The sequence below is a fragment of the Chinchilla lanigera genome, unplaced genomic scaffold (genome assembly GCF_000276665.1).
Source record: "Chinchilla lanigera isolate Chin_1 unplaced genomic scaffold, ChiLan1.0 scaffold00084, whole genome shotgun sequence".
Lineage (NCBI taxonomy): Eukaryota > Metazoa > Chordata > Mammalia > Rodentia > Chinchillidae > Chinchilla > Chinchilla lanigera.
In genome coordinates, this window is record NW_004955485.1 from 8431489 (window position 1) to 8454706 (window position 23218).

Here is a 23218-nt window from a genome sequence, read left to right on the forward strand (position 1 = left end):
TGGGCTACAAAGTGAGCTCAAGGCCCGATTGAGCTGTATAGTAAGATCCTGTCTCAAAAAAACAAAAAAAAGTGGCGGAGGGAGTTGGAGATGTAGCTCAATGCATAGGCCCTGGACTCAGTCCCCAGTCTGAGGGCGTGGGGTTGGGGGCAGATGAAACCTAGCTTTATTTCTCAGAGAGCAGTGAGGTGCAGGTAAATGGAGAATCCTGGTTTGTGAGGCTCGACACGTTAGGGAGCCTGGCTCTCATCCATTAGTTGAGAGAGAAAGCACCGAGAAAGACCTTGGGGAAAGTCTCACGAGGAAAGCAAGCCAGAGGCTTTAGCTTTAGAGCTGTTGGCTTTTGGGGTGGTTGTCATTGTGTAATACCCCTGGGTGGGAGTGGTGGGAGGCGGCTCGTGGGTAGTACTGAGTGTGAATGCTCCTGCCATGGCTAACGTGAAGCTGGCTTTCACAGTTGTTGAAATTTAACAGTCAGCTCCCACAGGCCAAGCCTGTGAACACCAGGGTTGGCATGTGGAAGAAGACCGAGAGAAGGGCTGTAATGCTGGGTAGCAGGGGTTCTGAGCAGAAAATAAACATGGTTCACTTTCCGCATGGGAACCGCTTTGATAAACTCTCTCCCGGGCAGCACTGGATCCCAAAAGCCCAATCTAGGCCTCCAAGTCATTTGCTCCGAGAGCCCCTGCAATGTTTTTGCATTTTAAATCAGACCCGTACCACTGTACAAGGCAGGCTTGGCAGAGACTCGTGCTGGAGAGCCAAGATTTAAGATTCCCGCGACAGCTGTAGCTCAGTTTCCTGTCCTTGGCAGTGTGTTTGTCTACAGCAGGCTGTGGTCTTCACTGCCTCTCTGTAGCCATGAGTGACGGTTGCTGTGGGAACCGATCGAATGTGAGCCTGTGACGTAAGTGTTGGCCACCTAACCCTGCCTTCCTCGTTGTCTTTGTTTAGATTCTGGCATTTCAGTTGACCTGTTTGGCAGGGAAAAATTTTGGCGTAAGTTGATTTTTACTGGATTCACTAAAGCAGAAAACACAGAGTCAGAGACGGAGTTTTTTCTGATACGCAGCTTATCCTCAGTGATTAACTTTAGGGTGTGCTGACTGCTCGAGAGGGTCCTCATAAGAGTGTCAGCTGATTATGCACTGCTAGGATGACCACTTCTGCTCAGACTAGGTCAGCTGTACTACCAGAGGTCCTAGATAGAGGAGAGAATATCTTGGATTTAAAACAGCTACAAATAGATAAAAGGAAAGAATAACTTGTAATTATTAAATTGGTCTTTTTTTTTGTTTTTTTTTCCAGTACCAGGAATCAAACTCACGACCTCACGCTTGCCAGACAGGCACTGTACCACTGAGCTAAATCCTCAGCCCCCCAAATTGGTCACTTTTATAAAGGCTTTTTACTTAATTCTTACATCAACTAGTTGGGGTAGATATAACTATCATTTTGTAGATGAGGACATTAAAGAGACTATTTTATCCAAGGTCATACAGCTATTGGTGGTAGAGCTATAATGTCAACCTAGGTCTACCTGACTCCAAAATGTGAGATTTCTCCACTTGAGCAGGCTGGGGCATGTGTGACAGCCTGCACTGGTCAGCTGTTCTGAAGGAAGAAGTAAGAGAAAGAAGCAGAGAGAGAGTGAATGTGTACAACACAGCTTATTCTGGGGGATGGGAAGAGGGCCTGGGTTGGGAAGGGTTCATTCAGTTGAGGACAGAAAGTACTCAATATGGGGCTAGAGGATTTGCCTGCCAGCTGGGCAGAAATGCTTGCGTAGAGGATCCTGGCACGGTATGACAAGTTTACCAGTAAGAGAAAGCCTGTTCCAGCCAAGAGTCCCAGGAATGTTCACCGTGAGAAGTAAAGATTTTTCTGTACACAGAAAGGATAGGGTAACTTTTAAAAAAAGCTTTTAAAAAGTTGTACTTAATAGGTAATATATGGTTCATAATCTAAAAGTATACCACATTTTGTCTTTAAAATAGTAGGTCCAAAGCCGGGCGTGGTGGCGCACGCCTGTAATCCCAGCGCACTTGGGAGGCTAAGGCAGGCGGATCGTGTCGAGTTCAAGACCAGCCTGAACTGCATAGTGAGACTCTGTCTCAAAAAGACAAAAAATAAATAAAATAGTAGGTCCCTTTTGTTCAAAAAGAAAAACGTCTCAAAATTAATGTTTCCCAGCCAAATGGGGTGAGTGCCCGGGTGACTGGCAGAGAAGAGCCCAGTTCATTGATCATCTCCTTATTCTCAGCATGTTCCCAGCTAGGCATGAGTGTTGCCGTGAGCACCACTGGACTTCCGGTCCCCTCAGCCAGGCAGCTGAGGATTTCATTGGCAGTGTGTAGGGTAGGAGGAACAGAGCTGAACAGGAGTTGTAGTAGGTAGTCATCAACTTCTGAAGAGATGACAGGATACAGTAGTCCTTGCTTTCTTGGTTTGACTTAAGAAGGATCTTTTAGTACAGTTATTAGATAGGTGTGTTTAAGTAGGCTTTTCCTCTTGAGTTTGTTTTTTAGCCCCTCCTTCCTTTCAGAAGATCTTTGGAAAATTCATTTCCAATACAGCCTCTTTCCTAAGTAATAGCTCAACCTGAGTGTGGTGGCACACACCTGTAATCCCAGCACTCAGGAGGCTGAGGCAGGAGGATCGCTGCAAGTTTGAGGCCAGCCTTGGCTACAAAGTGAGTTCCAGGCCAGCTTGAACTGCAGAGTGAAACCCTGTCTCAAAAACACAAACAAAGAAGAAGAAGAAGGCGGCTGAGATAGGAGGATTCCAAGTTTAAGGCCACCCAGAGCTAAATAGTAAAATTCTGTCCCCACAAAAGAAGTTGTGTTTCCAAGAGCACAGTTTGCCAACTGCGGTAATGTCACAGCGGCTGGAAGGGTTGCGGTGCAGACTTCTGTCTCTGTTGTAAGCTGTACTGAGTGGCAGTGTTTCTGCTAAGTACCGTAACAGCATTTTGACTGGTCATCCTGCTTAGAGGATGCTGTACTCTTAAAATGGAAGTGAAACTGTTTAGCTCACAAGTGGGATGTTTTGTTTGTTGGTTGGTTTGTTTTTGTTTTGAGCCAGGGTCTTGCAATGCAGTTCAGGCTGGCCTTGAGCTCACTGTGTAGCCCAGGCTGGCCCTAAACTACGGTGGTCGCCACACCTGACACAAGAGGGATCTAAGTGAAGGATTCTATTTGGGAGGGATGGGTTAAACAGGGTCCAGCAAGGAGGCAGAGACCTCACGTTGAGTGGCCAGTGAGTTAAGGTCAGGAAGGGCATTCCCTGTCCCCTCTGAGATGCGGAGCGGGAGAAGGTCTGAGAGAGTATTCGTATGTACTGTGGTATTTGCGCCACCCCGTCACCCTGGCTGCTGTTTAGTGTGATTGGATGCCTTGCTTGTACAAGGCCCTGGGTGTCTTGGATCTGCAATTATTGCAAAAAAAGCTTCACAAGGGATGTTCAGGGCTTCAACCAAATGAAGTCAGGGAGGTGGGGGTGACTGCCTAGGGAAATTAAAGAAAGTCACTGTCACCATTCCTTTAACCGGCTGATGGCCTCTCACTAATCACCCACTGTGAGGTTCATTATCTGGTCCACTTTGCTGAAGGGCAGAGCCAGCCTGTCAGATCAATAAATCTCAGGGCAGCGGAGAGCCCTTTGGTAGCAGGCTCAAAAGACATGAGCAGGCTGGGAGAACTAGCCAGCTTAGATGCATTCTGAAATTGAGTTCGGTCCTGAAGTGTAGGAGTTGTGAAAAAGGGAGGAGGGAAGAAAACACGAATTTCTGCGTATTGTATGCAGGGTGGCTATATAGAAGAAATACTCAGTGCCGGCAGTGGTGGTGCACACCTGTAATCCCAGCACTCAGGAGGCTGAGGCAGGAGGATTGTTGCGAGACCAGCCTAGGCTACATAGTGAGCTCAAGGCCAGCCTGAACTGCATAGTGAGACCCTGTCTCAGAAAGACCAAAAAAAAACAGTCATGGTAAGCATCCAGTGAGGAAGAGATGCTCAGTCAGTGGAGGTCTGTGATTTTGTTAAGGTTGCATTCAAGTTTCTATGCTTTTGACTGCTTTCTTTTTTTTGTTGTTTTTTTCAGCCACATAAAACTACCTGTAAAGGAAGTTCTCTTGCTTTCTTGGTTTGACTTAAGAAGGATCTTTTAGTACAGTTATTAGATAGGTGTGTTTAAGTAGGCTTTTCCTCTTGAGTTTGTTTTTTAGCCCCTCCTTCCTTTCAGAAGATCTTTGGAAAATTCATTTCCAATACAGCCTCTTTCCTAAGTAATAACTCAACCTGAGTGTGGCATTCTTGGTCTAAGAATCTGTGTTTCTGAGTGTCTTAGTGCAGTAAGACAGTGAGTGGGGTGCCTGGGCTTTAATGCCCCAGATTTTTTCTCCTTTGTGCAGAAGTACCTGCTGTGCCAAGCCAAAAGGTATAAAAACACAACAAAGACCATACCTGCCGTAGAGGGCTTCGCAGCGTGCCTGCAGACATCATTATTTTCCTGTTAGACCTCTGCCTGTGTGTCCTCCTGTGGGCCTCTCACAGCCGATGTATTTGGAATGACTACGTCAGTCCCACTGGGCCCTTACGCGTCCAGTCAGAAGCCTCCTTCTCCTTGGATCCCCAGGGAAATGTCGTTTCACTGTAAACCCATGAAAGGTGCCTGATGACCCTTATTCAGAGTGAGTTTCCTCTCGCAGTGACTGTCTAGTACCTTCATCCTTGCCTTAGTTTCATGGAAAAGTGAGAGCAGAACCATCATTAGATGTCCTTAGTAAAGGCAGGAAGCAGTTCCAGAGCTTGGCGGCGATTGAGTTTGCCAGAGTCCAAGTGTGTCTGCCCACTGAAAACTCTCATGGGGCTAGTGCCGAGCTGGAGGTTCTTCCAGGCACTACTGGTTGCTTCTTAGAGTCTATTTAATTTGGCAGGGAAGGCTATGGAGACCCTCGATGGGAGGTAGGAGCACAGTGAGAAGGATCCCGGACATTCAGTCCAGTGCTTTATGCCTGCAAAACACACATCCTGTACCAAGATAAACCCCTACCTCGGTCATTTTTCTGAAGATCAATTTTAATGTAATTAGATATTCATGAAAATCAATTTAGTACTGTCTTTTTTTCCCCAGTACTAGTAAGTATTGCACCTAGGGTCTTTGCACTGAGCTATGTCCCCAAACCTTTTAAAAAATTTTTATTTTGTGACAGGGTCTTTCTAAATCACTAAATTGGGCTGGTGTGATCACATATACCTGTAATCCTAGCACTCAGGAAGCTGGTGGAGGAGGACTGCTGTGAGTTCAAGGCTAGCTTGGGGGGGTATATAGTGAGTTTAAGTTCAGCCTGAATTATAAAGGAAGCCCTTGTCTCCAAAAACAGACAAATCACTAAGTTGCCAGGCCTTGTCTGAGCCTCCTAGAGTGCTGTGATTACAGGCCTGTACCACCACACCTGGCTCAATTTTTTTACTTTTTAAAGGAGTTATGCTTTAGTGTTTTACTTAGTAAATCTTTACTTATGCTAGTTGCAACTATTTGGGGGTGGTGGTACTAGGGATTAAATGCATGCTAGGCAAGTGCTCCACCACTGAGCTATACCCTCAGCCTAACTGTAAATTTTCATAGATTGGCTTTATTAGGTTGAGGAAATTTCCTTCTGTTATAAATCTGCTGAGGTTTTGAGTGGGTGTTGGATTTTGCCAATGTCTTTTCTGCATTTACTAAAATGATTAGGTAGATCATCTACTTTATTCTGTTACTGTAGTGACTGCTTTTGTGTGTGTGTGTGTTTGAGATAGGGCCTCACTATGCAGTTCAGGGTGGCCTTGAACTCACTCTGTACCCCAGGCTGGCCTTGAACTCACAGTGATCCTCATCCTTCAGCCTGTCGAGTGCTGGGATTACAGGCATTAGCCACATGCCTGGCTTCCCCAGCCCTTTTTTAAAAAAAAAATTTTTTTTAATTGTGAGACAGGGTCTCAGTTGCCCAGGCTGACCTCATTGTTTTGTTTTTTGTTTTTCTGAGACAGGGTTCGCTCTGTAGTTCAGTGCAGGCTGGTCTTGAACTCTCTATATAGCCCTGGTCGGCCTTGAACTTGCAGTGTTCTCCTGCCTCAGCCTCCCAAATGTTGGGATTATAGGCATTAGCCACATGCCTGGCTTGTCCTCGAACTTGCAGCCCTCTTGCCTCAGCCTCTCAAGTAGCTGGGGTTGCAGTTACTTGCCATCATGCTATTTCTCTTATTTCTGGGTATATTTCTACAGAGTTTATTTTAATAGATCATATTTTTCTATTTTTTGGTATATATCTGTTAATTTTTTTATTAACTACTGGAGTTTTGGAGCAAAGTGGCTTACCTCATAGCAGATGGGAAGACAGGAGGGAAGGAGGGAGAGAAAGGGGCTGGGGATGAGACAGACCCACCCAGGACCCATCCCTGGTGACCTGCTTCTTGCAGCTAGGTCCTGTCTCACGTTTCCACCACCTCTCGATAGTCCCTTCACTGTGGGTCCAGGAATGGGGGGATCCTCTGAGATGAGAGCCCTCAGAATCCAGCCACTTCCCAAAGCGCTTCTGTGGAAAACCTCACGGGGCCCAGGCTGTCAGCGCAAACCTTGGGGACATCCCAGATCCAAGTTACAACTCTTCATTCTAGCTGGTCAGAACTTAAATACCTCCCAGTCTTGGGTAAGCTCTGAGAATTGTTTGATTGTCCTTCAGTCTGTTCATCCATTCATTCAGTTTTGGGGATAAAGTCTTGTGTGCCAAACTGGCCTTGAACTTGCTGTGTAGTCCACACCAGGCTCAAACTCATGATCCCCTGCTTAGCCTCCCAAGTGCTACCACACCCAGCCTTTTCTTGTTCCCTTCCGCCCCTCCCTCCTGCCTGCTTGTTGCTTGCCTCCCCTCCCCCGCTCCTCTTCCTCCCCTCCCCCCCCTCCTGCTGCTTCCTGTCTTTCCCTCCTTTCCTCTCTTCTTCCTTCCCTGGGTGCGATGGACCCTATACATGTGGTTGTGTTGAGCAAGATTCAGTACAGACTCAAATTTCTGGTCTTTATCTGCCTATCTCCTCCTCTGATGAACTGTGTCATAAATTCCATCTTCCGCTGCCTCTTCAAACTCATATCGCTTTAGCACAGTAAGACCTTCATGCTCACCTTGTTTATTTTCCTTTTCTTGCGATTCCTGTCCTGCACTAACTGCTACCCAGTGTCTGAAAAGAGGTTTTTGTTCCCAGTTCTCAGTCCATCCTGACTGCATGTAGAATCCTGAATTGCTTTGAAGTACTACGTGCACCCTGAATTACCCAGCTGAATTTTTTAAATTTCATGCACTTTTCAGAGAGCCTTCCCTTGATTAACTATTCATTTATATTGTCTCTTTGTACTTCATTCTTTCTTCCTTCCTCTGTTTTTAGTTTCTATTGGGGAGAAGTCTTGAGTGGATATTAGAAACAGTTTTTATATCGTAGAGACATTTATAGCTTTTAAAGATAATTCACTAAAAGATAAATATCTCTCCCGTTCTCCCATGTTTCCTTCGATTCCTGAGTCTAGCATTGATCATTTATAAAGGCTTGGCCCTCTGATCTCAAAACAGCAAGGAAGGTGGAAACACAACGCTCTTGGGTCTCTTGTTTTGTCTTCTTCACTGTCAGTGTGGTCAGTACGCATCTTCTAGGCCATGTCCATGAGGAGACAGACAACGCTCTGTCCTGTAAGCGTGATGGGTAGGCAGACGCATTTGAGGGAGTTAAGTCTCCTCTGGATACTGGTTAGATGCAGAGCTCACATACCTGTCTTTTCTCCTTGCCTTCTGAGATGTGAATCTTTTGGTTGCTGTATGTAAGCAAATGCTAAAAATAGCTTAGCCGGACTTTTTACCTGGCTGCTCCAAAATTACTATGTGTGTTTGCCTAGATCGTCGTGGACAGTTATTTAATGAGTACACACAACAGAGAAGCTAAATCTATGTAGTTAAATTTTTTTTTTTTTTTTAGTTTGCACAAATTTATTAAAATCAACATGTTTAATCTTGTCTTCAAAGAATATCCATCTGATTGCCTGCAATAATAAAGACACCAGTTTTAGCCCTATTTCCAGATTTCACTCATACAGTGGGGGACTACAGAATATGTAGTTAAAATTTGTTACTAAATTGAACACACCTCAGATGGACATTTCAGGATGGATCAAACCTTATTTCTGAGAAGCTGAATCTATAGTTTTTATATTAGGCGAGTAAAGTTAACATGCTTCCCCCACATGCACTAAGGGTTGAACTTAGGGAATGCTCAGCTATGTCCCAGGACCTTTTAAGTTGACTTTAAGATCGGGTCTCACTAAGTTGCCCAGGCTGGCCTTGAATTTGTGATCCCCGCCAACTGGGATTACAGGCATGTGTCACTGTGCCTGGGAGTGACGTTCTTTCCCACTCCTCTGTCTTTTGTTCATCCTTTGTGCCTTGCACAGGATTTTATTTTTCAGTGTCAGAGAAATCTGCTCTTTGCATGATTGACCTTGATGGGAGCCCACTGTCAATTTGAGTCACAGATCTGTCCAAGGTAGTGGTCCTTACTGCAGCCACTGTTTCAGGGTCCCAGCTATGCTAGCAGAGAATTTTTTACTCACAATTAGCTATCATGGTAGTATAAAGTAAAAGAGTAGGCCTGGGTATGGTGGCACACCCCTAAAATCCCAGCACTCTGGGAAGCAGAGGCAAAATAGATGGCAAGTTCAAGCCCATCCTGGGGAACATAGTGAGACTGTCTCAAAATAAAAAAATAAAAAAAGAACAGGTGATGAAGCACAGTGTAAAAGTTCTTAGTTCAATCCTCAGTACCCCTCCTCCCATTAGAAGAGGTGGTAGGCAGAGAGAAGAGACCTTGGCTTCCTTAATTTTCCCCACCATACAATGTAGTTGCCAGGAGCGCTGGCACACACCTGTAACCCTAGCACTCAGGGATTAGGATTTGCCAGTTCAGAGCCACTGTGGGCCACATAGTAAGTTTGAGGCCAGCCTGAACTACATAGTAAGACCCTATCAAAAAAAGAAAACGTTGTGTACTCATTTACACAATGGAATATTATTACATTACATTATTATATCAGAATGAAGAATGAATCACTCATTGCCAGGAAAATGCATGGACTGGAGAATACCGTGTTAAACAAAATAAGCCAGTCTCAGAAAAATTAAGTATCGCATGTTTTCTCTTACACCAGCAATTGATCATTCAATCAGTCAGTGAGAGATGACAGGAAACTAGAAGGTAAATTTTTAGAGATCTGGAAGGGAATAGAGGAGACAAAAGGGAAAGGGAGGGATGAGGATAAAAATAATCAACTGTGTCTGTCATGTGCATGTACCAATACACCAGAACAAAGCCCATTATTCTATTATTACTCGTAGGTACTGCTAGACACCAAAACAAAAAAGGAGCTGGGCGTGGTGGCACACATCTGTGATCGCAGCACAGGAGGATTGCCACGAGGGCTGGGGATAGAGCTCAGTGGCACAGGCGCCCGCCTGGCAAGTGCAAGGTCCTGAGTTCGATCCTTGGAACCACAAAAAAAAGAAAAAAAAATAACAGGAGGATTGCCACAAGTTCGAGGCCAGCGTAAGCTACATAGTGAGTTCAAGTATAGTTCTGCCTGATCTACACGGTGAGACTCTGTCTCAAAAAAAAAGGCCTAGCACGATGTCAGCTCAGCTAGCTGCCCATTCACCAGTCAGTTACACAGCTGACCCCCGACCACGATCAGTGGTGCTGGCTCCCTTGTCTGTGGGACGCCTGTCTGTGGGGATTTCTCTCGATCCCCTCAGTTTGTTTGTTAGCTTTGTAAAGGCAGGGCGTGGCTCTGAGAGCTTGGCCGAGCAGAGTGCTGAGAGCAGTGCTGAGTGTTAGACTGCCTGCACCTAGCCCTCATCTCACCATGTGGCCTCGATGAGATGCTTCTCTTTCCAGGTGGGCCTGCTCCTGAGTTAGCCTCTAAGCATGTTGACATTTACTGTTCTCAGGCTCCGTCAGGCCCTGTGGAAAGTCCATAAGGTAGTGCTGGGTCTCTTCCTTCAGGGTACAGCTGTGACCCATCTCAGTGAGGAAATCAGTAGGGCTCCCATGCTTGCTTTGCAGGAGAGGGCCTCCCACTCCACCAGACTTCCACTGGCTGATGCCAAGACCCCAGGCCAGTCTCCACTGCAGATTGGGAAGCCTGGAGGATTCAGGCATTCTCCAGACAGAATGGCGAGTAGACTTCGCTTGTTTATAGCAGGAGTTGAAAGGGAAGCTATGGAAATAAAGACAAGAGTTTTGCCACATAGTCCAGGCTGGACCTAGACAGAACTCACTGTGTGGCCCAGTTTGGTCTCAGACTCATAATCCTGCTTCAGTTTCCCGAGTGCTAACAGCCGTGATACTTAAGCACTTTCTGTGTATCAAACACGTGCTTGCCACCTTGCACACATCCCCTTACGTAGTCTTTTTTCCCCGACTCCCACTTCACTGTGACTGCCGCTGAGATGCTGTCCTCAAGCTGGTGAAACGTCGAGGTTAGGTACAGACCTTTATTGTTTCTGGGAGAAAAGGGTGCTGTTCCTCATTGGGAGACCTATAGCTAGTTCCCAGGAAGGTCTGCTTCTAGAAAAGCAGAGGAAGAGAGGGAGACTGTGTTAATTGCCTTTAGGGAAAACGAAGATCAAACCTGCTGTTTCTCTTCCAGTCTCATACAAGAGCTTACAGAGCATTTCAGCTCTGTACCAAGAGCAGGGAGGAGGCAATGCCCAGAGCAGGTCACCCACACTTCCATAGGAAAGAGTGTTTTACTTTGGTTTGAGAACCTTACTGGATTTTGGAAGGAAAAAGACTTCAAGCTGGGGATTTAGCTCAGCGGCAAAAAGCGCCTGCCTGGCAAGTGCAAGGTCGTGAGTTCAGTTCCCGGTACCAGAGAAAAACCAAAAAAAAAAAAAAAAAAAAGACTTCAACCCTCCTTGGTGAGAAATGGTGTGTTTGACTTGTTACGTTGTTCCTCCACGGACGAAGAGAAGGCCAGAGTGTACATTTACCATAGAAATGGCCTGCAGCTGCGTGGACCTTCTCTCTAGCAGTTCCTTTGCCACTGACCATTAGTGAAGAGCTACTGTGCTCAGCACCGTTTCTTTTAGCGACGGGACGTTATGCTAAGACCAGGTCAGAGTGATACAGGGGGAAAACACGTAACTCCCAGCTTGCTAGATGTCAGACGTGCCAAGTTCATGTTCCCCGAAGCTGAGGAATGAATTCTAAGAAACAGCAGAGGTTAAGAGTAGGACAGTGTATTGGGGAACGGGGATGGGAATAGCGCTTGAGAGACCAGAGGGGTCTTGAATGGGCTGTCAGTGAGCCCACTTCTCTGAGAAGGTTTAGAGAGCACAGTCGCAAGGTGAGTACAGTGTAGGTCAAGACTGTAATGAACCAGGGAGATGACAAGGACAGCCACTTGGCTAATACTGATCCACTCGTAGCAAGGGCATATTGATGACAGCATTTATCTTGGTCGATAATCAGTAGTCTTCGGTCTTGTTCTTGTTTTAATCTTGGTTTTAGCTGTCTTGGTCTTAGTCTTAGTGGGTTGGAGAGGATGGCCAACTCCTAATACCATAATGATTTTCAGGAAATCTCAAAAAGGGTGGAACCAGTCATCCCAAACTTGCATGTAACTCTTGGGGACGTGTGTGCATCTGGCCATTGTGACTTAGTCTTCTTCAGCTGTGCTGTGTTCTCATCCTCTGCACCAGCTCCCTCGAGGGCCTGTCCCGGTCTGACTGCCTGGAGTATTTCTCCCTAGCTGAGCTATTGTAAGAGCTGTGAGCAGTTTTGATGGGTGACTTAGGAAGAAACGGGAGTGTGGCGCCAGGATAGGTCTGTCCCAGATCTCCAGCCGTTGTGAGTGGAGAGTGTCTCCCAGCTTGCCTTGCACCGACCCTTTGAGTGTGTCTCCTCTGTCAGTTCGTGGAATGGGCAGTGCTGCTTAGCACCCGACTCATGGGAAAGGGAAGCAGAGGCGCACGGCACAGACTCGCACTTGGCGATGCTCTTGTTTGAGCTTTTAGAGTTGACCCTTCAGGGTACCCTTTCCTGCTTGGTGGGAGAAGTGGGGCCCCAAAGTCATATTCTCTAACTACTTGAGTAAATATCTAATATAAAACAAATGGTCACAGTCCAGTGGGGTCCAAGATTATCATGAAAATCCTCTAAACAGCCTTTCTTATCTTTTTCTCCTAATTCCTTTTGAACTCCTGTATCTGTTTTAAGCCATCTAGAGATTAATTTTTCTATGATTAAGGGTTTGACAGTGTTAAACCAAAATTGTACCAGGCATGATGGCATATGCCTGTAATACCAGCACTTGAGAGGCTGAGACAGGAGGACCGCTGTAAGTTCAAGGCCCGCCTGGGCTACATAGTTCAAAACCAGCCTGGACTATATACCTTCTCTCAAAACAAAAACAAACCATAAAGCAGAACTGCATGGAAGTAGAACAGAATGACTACAGCCTCTTTGGGAGAATGGAAGATTAGGAGCATTCACTGGGGGAGGAATTTATTAAATCCTTTTAATAACCACCCTAGGCCTGAAAACCAAAGGTGGCTGAGGCCTAAAACACCCAACTGAAGATTAACAACCTTTAACTTCCAGCTCCTGAATGAGCATTGAGTGATCAAATTAGCAGTCCAAATCAGCTTTACTGATAAAGTTAGTTGGTGGTTTCAACCAGCTATCAAGAGGGTGGAGCAGGGGCTGGGGATTTAGCTCAGTAGCACAGCACCTGCCTGGCAAGTGCGAGGTCGTGAGTTCAATTCCGGTACCGGAAAAAACAAAGAAAGAAAAGATGGTGGAGCAGGGTCTTCAGTTGCTACTTGTGAAAACTGACACAAGTGTCCCAGTCGCTGAGGAGCCTGGTAGCTGTTAAAGCTCAAATATCAAACCAAGCCCTCCAGCTCTCCATACGTCCTTCTTCCCTCTTCTCAGGAGGAGTGAGTTGGAATTTCTTAAACCCTTGGTACGTGAAGACCAAATGTAGTCTGTGAACCCAACCATGCCCCAGATTTGACTAGCCTGCCAGTATGGAATGAGCACTTAGCACAAGCACCTTCCTGGCAAGCACAAGGTCCTGAGTTGCGGTCCTGGTACAAAAAAAAGAAAAAGCAGTTAGATTGGGTGTCTGATCCAGTTGTAACTTTGGGCAATTCACCATCCTCCTGGACATCTGTTTCTTCATCTATGAAGTGAAGGCCATGAACTAGATAGGTAATTTCAAAGGTTCTTTCTAGACTATTATTTCTAGTATGGCTTCCTTCCATGCCATTGTCCTCAGATGCTAGGGAGCTCCAGGTCTTCCTGAGCACTGTTCAACCATCTTATTTGAATACATCAAATACTTCCTATTCCCATAGTCATTTGGGACCTTCTGTTTGATAGATCCTATCACTTATATTTTTATATTCCTTTTATATACATACATATATATAATACAATGTTATAAGAAAATATGACTTTGATAGTTAAGGGGCTTAAGAGTCATACAGGTCAAGGTCACATAACTAGTAAATGATGGTGTCAAGACTTGAATCCAGGGCCAGGGATATAGCTCAGCAGCGTAAGTGCTTGCCTGGCAAGCCTGAGTTCATGAGTTTGATTCTTGGTACCAAAAAAACCCAAAAAACAAAAAATACATTTGAATCGAGGTGTTTGCTCTAGTAGTCTCTATCCATTTTTTCCCACTGCCCTCTCGGTGGCTTCTATGGTTATTTCTTTTTCTGGTGAAAGACTTAGTAAGCTTCCCTTATGACTATTCTGTGGTCTCATCCTTATTGGCAGCCTGGCCTCTAGGGCAGACCATAGTGTTGCCCTGGTTGGAAGCGGGCTTTCCCCAAATGGGTCAGACTTTGGATGTCAGTTCACGCTGAGGAGAAAGTAATGAATACAAGTTTCCTGACAGGACGTAGCCTGTTATTTAGCTGTTCTTTTCTGCTGGGAATTCAGGCCAGCATATTTGAGACAGCAATTTTTCAGGCCCAGGGCACAGGCTTTTGGTCACTTTTTAAGAAATGGACAAGACTACTGAACTGTCTGTGAGGATACGTCCTGTGTGCGCTGGGGAAAGATGTGTGCATGTGTGAGCCCGCCCCGGCAGCTCCCAGTGACCTCGGGCACTGGGGTGTTCCCCACCGCACCTCTGTCTGCCCAGCTGTAACCAGCAGCTTCCTGATCTCTCTCACAAAAGCCAGGCCTTTACGGGCTTCTTTGCTGCCAGGGATTGAATCCAGAGCCCTCACACTGGGCTCCATTCCTTACAGCCCCCCGTGCCCCCATCTTTAAATTGTGAATATTGGGACAGAGTCTCACTGAGTTGCCCAGGCTGGGCTTGAACTTGGGATCCACCTGCCTTAGCCTGCCAAAGTGCTGGGAGTCTGTACCACCATAGTTGTTGAGGTTGGCGGTGGGCAGTAGACCATCTCTGACTTCGGGCTGCTGCACTGCCAGTTACACTCAGAGCCACGTGGACTCTGAGGTTGAAGCCCAGCCTGACAACTCAGTGAGACCCTATCTCAAAATAAAAAATAAAGAGGCCTGGGAATGTAGCTCAGGGCGAAGGCCCTGAGTTCAGTCCCCAGTGTAGTCCGGGAGGTGACAAAAAGAACCTTGTAAATTTACATAGCTAGCCAGTGGTCAATCTGGGACTGCAGTCCAGGCTGTGACCTCACAGCCTATGTTCTTACTAACTTTACTGTCTTCTCAGGCCCTTTCCCTCCAGAAGCCCCAGGAGCAGGTGCCCAGCCTCTGCCTCGTTTACTTTTTCCTAATTTGTGTCGAGGTAAAGTGTTTCAAGGCAAAGAAGGTACGGGTCTTTGAAGCTGAGGCCACTTGTCTGTGCTCGGTCTTTTACTTGAATTCACAGGTGTCCCTTTGTGCCGGAGATCATGTATGGCTTGCTCATGAGACCTTTGGGTCAATTTGAAATAGGTACTTCCTGGGTTGTGGAGCTGATGAGTTTTGAGTCCCAGCAGGTATAATGTAGCCCTTGGGATGATGGTGTTTCTGTCAATTGTATGTTATGTTCAGGAATTCAAAGCTTGAATTTGGGGCTGGGGATTTAGCTCAGTGGCACAGTGCCTGCCTGGCAAGCGTGAGGTTGTGAGTTCAATTCCCAGTACCGGAAACAAAACAAAACAAAACAATAAAAGCTTGAATTTATGGAAGGTAAGTTCAAGATCATTTCATAGGGGGAAGGGCTGCAGCTCAAAGGAGTTAGGTGAGTTATCTAAATCTTGTAGTGAGAGTAGAGCTCCCAGCTCAGTTTTTCCCCCTTCCTTCTTTCCTTCCTTCCTTCCTTCCTTCCTTCCTTTCTTTCTTTCTTTCAGTTGGTTTTTTGAGACAGGGTGTTGCCATGCAGCTCAGGTTGCCCTTAAGCTCACTATGTAGCCCAGGCTAGCCTTCACCTCCTTGTGGTCCTCCTCCCTCACCTTCCCAGGTGCTGGGATCACAGATGTGCGCCATCACACCAGGCTTTCAGTTATCTTGCTGTCAGCCCCTCCCCAGGATTCAGGTTCCTGTCCACTGAGGGTCGTAGGTAGGGGGTGTGCAAATTCCTTGTAGGTGATGTCCTGACTTTGAAGCTACCTTGAGCTGAGGTGGTGAGCGTGGCTCTAGGGAGCCCAGCAACTGATCAAAGTGTTCTTGTTCTTGGGGGATATAGACTGTTCGCTGATAGACTAGGACACAATCTCAACCTGGCAGGGGCCACTGGAGTTGCTAGGAAGCTGGGTACTGATACTACAGTGGTAAAGCCTAGGGGCAGGGGCTCTGGGAGATTGCCTTGGGCTAAGCTGCCGCCCTTTCTGCCTCTCAGGCCAATACTGAGGCTCAGATGGGACAGGCTCCTAGTGTTAAACTAGAGAAAGTGAAGTATCAGACTAAGCAGGTGTGCTGAATGGGCTACAGCCCAGACCTGCACTTAGAGTGTTTCTGGGGAGTAAAAGAGAAGTAAGGAGGGCGCAAGACAGCAGAGGCGAGATGAACTGACAGCAGTGTTCCCATGCGTGAAAGAGGAGGAAAGGGAGGAAACACACAGGAAGGGGCCAGAGACAGAAGAGGTGGCAGGAGGCAGTGTCCAGACAAGAGGAGAGCGGAACCAGGTGTGGTGGCACACACTTGTAATCCCAGCACTCAGGAGGCTGAGGCAGGAGGATCATTGTGAATTTGAGACCATCCTGGGCTATAAGGTGAGCTCAAGGCCAGCCTGAACTGCACAGCAAGATCCTGTCTCAAAAAGATAAGACCCCCTGCAACAAAAAGCTGTTCTTTTAACAAAAATAAAGTAAAATTTAAAAAGGGCCAGGGGTAGAGCTCAGCGGCACGAGTACCTGCCTGGCAAGTGCAACGTCCTGAGTTCGATTGCTGGTACCAAAAAACAAAAAACAAAAATAAAATAAAAAACAATAGTAACGATGATGATGATAATAATGAGAGCTGAGATCGTACACGGAGTTTGTGATCCACCGAAGCTACTCATTTCTGTCCAAGGAACCGGTGGCTCAGGAGCCTTTTCTGCTTTCACTTTCCTGTAACAAACCAACCAGGCTGTACTGGCAAAAGTCATCTTTACTTGGAAAGGAAAAGCAGCTGCTCTCAGCAAGACCTTCCACCTTCCATTCTGCCCTCGCCAGAAGAGAACGCCAGGAGGTCAAGGGGCCCAGCCAGATGCCCGAGCTGCCAGACGTGGGTTGCAGAGCTTTCTCTGCCTTACCTGCCACTCCTCAGGGAGGGCCCTGCACTTTGCGGGGTCCTGGGCATTGCCGAGGCTAATTACAGTTTGAGAAAGTGCGCCTTACTTTACCTTGCCTGGACCCTGAGGCTTGTTCTGTCTCGGAGGAACTGTGCCTTTTCTGGCCTTGAGCCACTCACTTCTGAGCAGCGACCTGGGCTGTGGCTGTCCCAGCCACAGGTGCAGCCCCGCGTGCGCCAGAGGCCTGGGTAGCTGTGTGGCTGCTGCTGCTGGGCGCTGGCCCTCCTGCTGCAGAGCTGATGAACAGGGTTAGAGGCCGGGATCGGCCTGCGCTGGTGTCGAGCAGCCCTCGCGAGTGGGGCTGGGCATCCAGGAGGGAGAACGCGGGGCAGGCCCGGTCCTTCCTGTCCCTTTCCTCCAGACCAAGCTCAGAGCCTCTCCCACGGAGCACAAGCTTCCCGTGCTCTCCAGCCCTTCAGTCTCTTCAGGAATTCTTGGCAGGCGGAAGTGGTTGCCACCAAGGCAGGTCTGCCCCGGCACACATTTGGACTGGCGAGGGCGAACAGCCCAGAGGCACCTTTTGCTCCTCAGGCGCCTGTCCTCTAACTCCAGCGTATTCCCTCCACTCCCTGCCTTCTGTGAGAGCTGCGGTCCTCATCACCCATCGCACCACTCGCTGCCAAGCTCCCTGTTGAGCAGAGGTCTCCCTGCAAGTCAGTCCCTGTACTCGATTTACTCCCTGCCCCGGGCTGCTGCTCTCTGCCCAGCTCCTCTCTGCTCCCGTGGCGGAGCGCTGCTCCTCAGCACTCCTTGCCTTTGCCTCACCGGGTCATCTGAGCGAAGTCACCTCCGAGCTGCAGTGATGGCTGCTTCCTCCTTCCTCCTCCTTCCCCACCCTCGCCTTTCTTCTTTTTATTACTGGGGGATATTGTGGGATTGAATCCGGGGCCTTCACACAGAGCTACATCGCTGGGTCTTTTAAATTTTTTGTTTTGTTTTGGGACTAAGTTGCCCAGGCTGGGCTCAAGCTTATGATCCTTCTGCCTCAACTTTCCCAGAATGCTGGGATTACAGGAGTGTGCCACTGCACCCAGCGAGTCCCTTCCTTCTGAACCACAGATTCAGAGTTCCCAGAGTCAGTGCCGTTTTGACCCTTCTCCACACCAAGCCAGACAAGCCTTGCTGAGGACAGAGCTCTCAGCAGAGCGAAAGCTCTAGCTTAGTTTGGAAGTGTCTCTGTGCCCAGAAGCTTGATCCAGGCAATGGATTGGGAGGGCTGAGTTGGCATTGAGAGAAAACAAGTGGCAGATGGTGCTAAGGAACACCCCAGGCCTGGAAACCCAGTTCCCAGAAAGGGAGGCGCGAGGGAACGCTGGCAGTCTTGCTCAGCAGCTGTGACAGACCGGCCAAAGAGCGCTTCAGGAGAGGGCTGAGAGCATCTTGATGGCACTAGAGATGCAAGCGACCCCAGACACTTGCTGTGCTGTCACCTTCCACACCCAGAGTGAGCAAGCTGGGTGGCCGCTGAGCTGGAAAGGAAAAGCAGGGGGTGAGAGAGTAGGAAGTGGCCCAGAAACTGGAGGAAATGCTCCCTGTGGCAGTGCTCTTTTCTGGTGATAAGTAGTGGGCGCCAGTAAGGCAGCATCCTGGTGCTCAGTGACCTGCGATTCGCGTGGCCCCAGCCCCACCTGGCCTTTGACCTCCCCCAGGTGCTAGAGGTGGTACGAGCCAACTATGACACACTCACGCTGAAGCTGCAGGACGGCCTGGACCAGTATGAGCGCTACTCAGAGCAGCACAAGGAGGCTGCCTTCTTCAAGGAGCTGGTGAGTGCCCGCCTCTGCCTTGGCTGTGGGTTCTGTTGTGCAGCAGGCCTAGAGGGCTCTCCTGGAGTCCAGCTTGCAGCTTCTCTACCAAGCCAGTCAGGGCAAGGCAGGGAGGAAAGGATACTCCCGAAGCACTGCTAGCCTTTCTTGCAGGGATCGAGATCGCTCTGCGTAGCCCCAGCCAGGCCTGGGTTGGTCTTCTGTGCCCAGGGGCAGCACTGGCTCACTGTTCCTTACCCTGTCCTCCTGCGTAACCACTTCCTGAGCTGCTAACTGGCCCGCTAACACGGTTACCGAGTCTCCACCCCTACGCCCATTCCCACTTCCCGGCCGCTCAGCTTGCAGCAGCCTCCACCTTGGACCCCAGGAGCCAGTGAGCATTTGCTCTGCCTCCTACCGCACCTCCTGCCAGCATCCCTGGAAAACAGCTTCTCCTACCCACTGTGCCTTTCCTGCCCTGTGCCCAGAGCTGTTCTCCGGAACAGTGGCGCCTTCCTGTAGTTCTGCCGCCCACCTGCTGGGTGTACACAGGCCTCCTGGCTGGAGCGGACCCCAGCAGACACAGGGGCTCTACCTGCTTCTCATGTTCTCAGCCTCCCTCTGCTGGGGTGTAACCTCCATCAGCCAACCTTCTTCTTCCCCGTGCCAACTCTGTGGTAATGATGCTGGGTTTTGGGTCATCCATCTTGTGTTAAACCAGCCCCAACTTTGACCCTGACATGATGTTCCTCAGGACTTCTCTGGGGTGAGTTAGGTAGGAACAGGGTAGCTGTCTTAGCTTCTGTTCTTGCTGCTGAGACAGAATATCCAACACCCTAAGTTAAAGGGGAAAGGCTTATTTAGCTCACAGTGTGTGGAGGTTTCAGCCCATAATCAGCTGGCTGCAAGGCAGGGCGGCACATGGCAGAGAGGCATCACCAAGGAGAAACAGTTCATGGCAGGCAGGAGGTAGGTAGCAAAACAAGCGAGAGAGGAACACCGCTCTTTCTACCCCTTGTATCTCATCCAGGCTGCTTAGGGCGGGCAGCACTCACGCCCTCAATCCTAGTGCCCTCGATCCTAGCATCGCACCATGAATCAGTCCCAGCGCCACACACCCTAGATCCAGCCACCTCTAAAGAAGCCCCATCTGTGACCACAGGTGTCCCCCCTCCTTGGGGGGACATCTAGACACAGCCATAATGGTAGCCATCTTTATGGAGCGGCTGGTGAGCCTTCACGTTGGTGTAGGGTAATTACTGGGAGCCAGCAATAAACAAAGAGAATTAGTTATTGGGAGATGAAGAGGGTTGTGAAAGAGAATCTGAGGACCTGGGTCATGAGGCTCTTAGCATTGGCTTCTGCCCTCCTCACTTCTCTTGTCTGCACCCTGGCACAGGGGAACAGAGCAGATGTAGTTCAGGTGGAAGCTGCTGAGTTGCCTGTCACTTGGCATGCTGCCCTTTCCTTTGCTTCTGGCCTGACCACTTAATCCCTCCACCTCCCCCAGGTTCGATCCATTAGCACCAACGTCCGGAGGAACCTGGCCTTCCACACACTCAGCCAGGAGGTCCTGCTGAAGGAATTCTCCACTATCTCCTGAGTCTACCTGCTCTCAACAGCCACGGACTGCCCTTGTTCATGAGGCTCCTGGGCTAGACGGGGAGAAGGGGCTGCCTCTGAGGTCGGAGAGAAACACAGACACCGAGGTCTCTTGATGAAGGCGGTACTTCAGTGGAGCTTGGACAGCAGCAGCAAGCCAGGGGATCTTACTTGGGGAGGAATGGGTGGGCAAAGGGAGACACATCTAAGAATGTGGGGGCTTCCAGGATACCCTTTCACACTTCCAATTGAGACTGCAAGTTGTAGCTTCTGACTCACTTTCAGGAGTTGGTGGGCTAAGCTCTCGGTGACACCAACATCCTGAAGTCCCGGGGTTCCTGAAAACAAGTCAACTTTCAGATATACCTGGAACTCCCTCCTGCTTGATTTGGGCCTGGAGCTGAGTTGGGTTTGAAATATGTGTCCCCTGCCCCTACCGGCAGTCTGTCACAAGACCCTTAGCTCAGGCTCAGGGTAGGTATTACACGTTTTCTAAATTCAGAGTTGACTTCTCTGAAAAACTGAAGACCGCAGTCTCCCCAAAGCTTTACTGTCCACCACCACTTCGTAGGTCTTAGTTTCGGCATCAGGAGTACCTGTCTGCTTTCTCCTGCCTTCCAAACCACTGAGTCATCAGCACAGTAGGCTCACAGTCTTAGCTTTTTATTTTTAGTCTGGTTTAAACTGTCTACAGGTGTGTGTGAAATAAACACTTGACAGGTTTTCTGGACCCCTCAAGGTGCCTACTTTGCTAGTTCCCTTTCCAGCAGCTCCCCCACCCCAGCCACCCCTCCACAGGGAGCCTCTCCTGCCTCTGCTGAGCTCCCCTCCAAGAGTTCCACCCCCTCACCCTGCTGTTGTTTACATCCAGCCTGCCTGAGAATTTCCTCTAGGGAGGAATCTGTTCCTGCTGGGGGCAGGGTGCCCTCCGTCTACAAGAGGCGGCCCAGCATTGTCTGCCCGACTCCAGGTGGGCCACAGGCAGATCTCCTGGCCCTCAGAAAACGGGCCTGCGCGCCTCCTCCAAGTAGCCTCTGTGGGACCTCTGTAGGCTTCCTGTGCTGCCCCGCAGCTGCCTGCCAGATAGCTGCTGTTCGGAGACCATCCCTTTTAAAGTACTTTGAAAGCCCTCAGGAAGGTAGGCAGGAAGCAGCGAAGGAAGAATGAGAGCATGCAGGACTCCCGCTGTGAAAACAGGTGTGCGACCTTCCGGGCGCTACCAGGTAGACTCCAGTCACTTTGGAGCAGTTGCCCTCCCTGGGAACCCTGGTTCCCGCTTCAGTGTTGAGATGTGTCCTACTTCCAGGGTGTCTACCAACAGATGCCACACAGATGTGGGGTTCTTAAGAGGTCGTGGGCTAGTTTACCTCTGGTCACTGGTCACTAGTGGCTGGGTCAGCCTGGGGCAGGTAGGGTCTTCCTGGTGATAAACTCAACAGCAGCTAGACCTGGAACTGCTGACAGGCTGAAGTTATTAAAAGTTTATTTGTGGGACAGTCATCCTAGTGTCTTCTTTCCCACCTTAATCTCCTCTGCCCAGATTCACTTCTCAAAGACAGACTGAAGGTGACCTCCTGGGTGCTGGCCCCGGCTAGGGGACGCCTGCTGGTCCTCACAGGCTCCTCGGAGCCTCTGGCCCTAGCAAAGCCTGTTGAGTTCAGAGTTGTAGCCTCCCTTGCCCAAACTTTTCGGCACCAGGGGCCGATTTCATGGAAGACTTTCCCACAGATCTGCAGCTGCGGGAAGGCGGAGGGCGTGCATGCCGAAGTCCTGCCCTGCGCCTGCACAGCTCACAGTGAGGTCCCCTCCTGTGAGGATCTGCTGGGGCGGCGGCTCTGTCTGGCAGCGTAGTAAAAATGGAGCGTGGCTGTAAATACAGATTAAGCTTCCTGGTCTGTGGCCCACGTTGGGACCCCTGCTCTAAGGAGAAGTTCCCTTGTCTCCAGACAGTGGTGGTGAGGCCAGCAGTCATCCCTTGGGCACCTTCAGGGTTCCTGCCAGTCCTCCTAAGAAGTGAGCAAGGGCAAGATGGACATGGACACTCGGCAGAGGACTTCCTGCCCTCCTTGCAAAGGCTGATCTCCAGGCTGGCCTTGAACTAAGGGCACTTGGAATCCTCAGCCCTCTGGAGTGCAGGTGCAAGCCGCTGTGCCCAGCCTGCCAGCCTGTTCACACCTGCTCCAGGAATAAGCTTCAAAAGCAGCTGACCATGCTGTGTCCACAGGCAGCCTCTGTGCAGGGTCTGTGCGCTCCTGCAGAGCAGAGCGGGCGCAGGCGTGCTTCCCAGTGCTTCCCGCCGCTGTCACCCCGGAACGCCGGCCCCCTCGGGCACGTGGTTGGGCGTGGAGTCAGTGAGGACAGTAAAAGTGCTAGGGTCACTTAAGCTGAAGCCTTCGGTCTGGGCAGGCTGCTTCTCCAGACCCACCGGACAACATCTGCCCGTCCTAGTGACTCGTGTGACGCGTCCTGCCCCATTCTCCAGACAGGGAGTTAAACTTAGGGACAGTGGCTTCATCAAAGGGTTGTTTGTTTCTCACCGGTTATCACCTGACCCCCAAATGCCTCAGTGAACCCCAGATCTGCTGAAAACGAGGCATATCGGCCGGGGCAGGTAACAAGAGAAGGGCAGAAAAGTTGAAAGGCGGAGGGACAGGCGGTCTTGAGAAACTGACCTGGTTCCAGCCTCCTCCTCTTTCTGTTGGCCTGTTGGCCAGCGGGGACGCCGGGTCCGGGAATAAGGTTCGTAGGGGTGTGTGAGGCCCCTCGAGAGGGCCGCGAGGGCAGAGTTAGGGACCCGCCGGAACCGAGAGAAGGCAGCTGTCCCCCGGCGGGCGGCGCCTAGGTCAGAGCCGGGCTTGACTTGCTCTGCGGCCCGGCCGTCGGAAGCGGGCCGAGGCGGTGAGGGTGGGAACGAGCGGGAGCCGGGGCAGCAGGGGCAGCCCGACGGAGCAGCCCGGGGCTTGGCTCCGCGCGAGGCGCTGGCTGTGGAGGAAGGGGCCGGGCTGGGGCGGGGTTTCCTCCCCAGGCCCCGCTGCCTGCCG

At 49.6% G+C, this 23218-nt stretch overlaps 1 protein-coding gene across 1 annotated transcript in view; it reads left to right on the forward strand.

Moving 5' to 3' along the window:
- The window catches only part of LOC102024117 (chromosome unknown open reading frame, human C10orf76), a gene marked incomplete at its 5' end in the record, with an annotated part of 155381 nt that extends 133704 nt beyond the window's left edge, over window positions 1-21677 (forward strand). Inside the window, 2 exon segments of the mRNA XM_013504087.1 lie at window positions 18480-18596; window positions 20086-21677. Coding sequence (XP_013359541.1) covers window positions 18480-18596; window positions 20086-20178 — 210 coding nt within the window. The 3' untranslated portion in view covers window positions 20179-21677.
- Between the last annotated feature and the right edge of the window lie 1541 nt (window positions 21678-23218).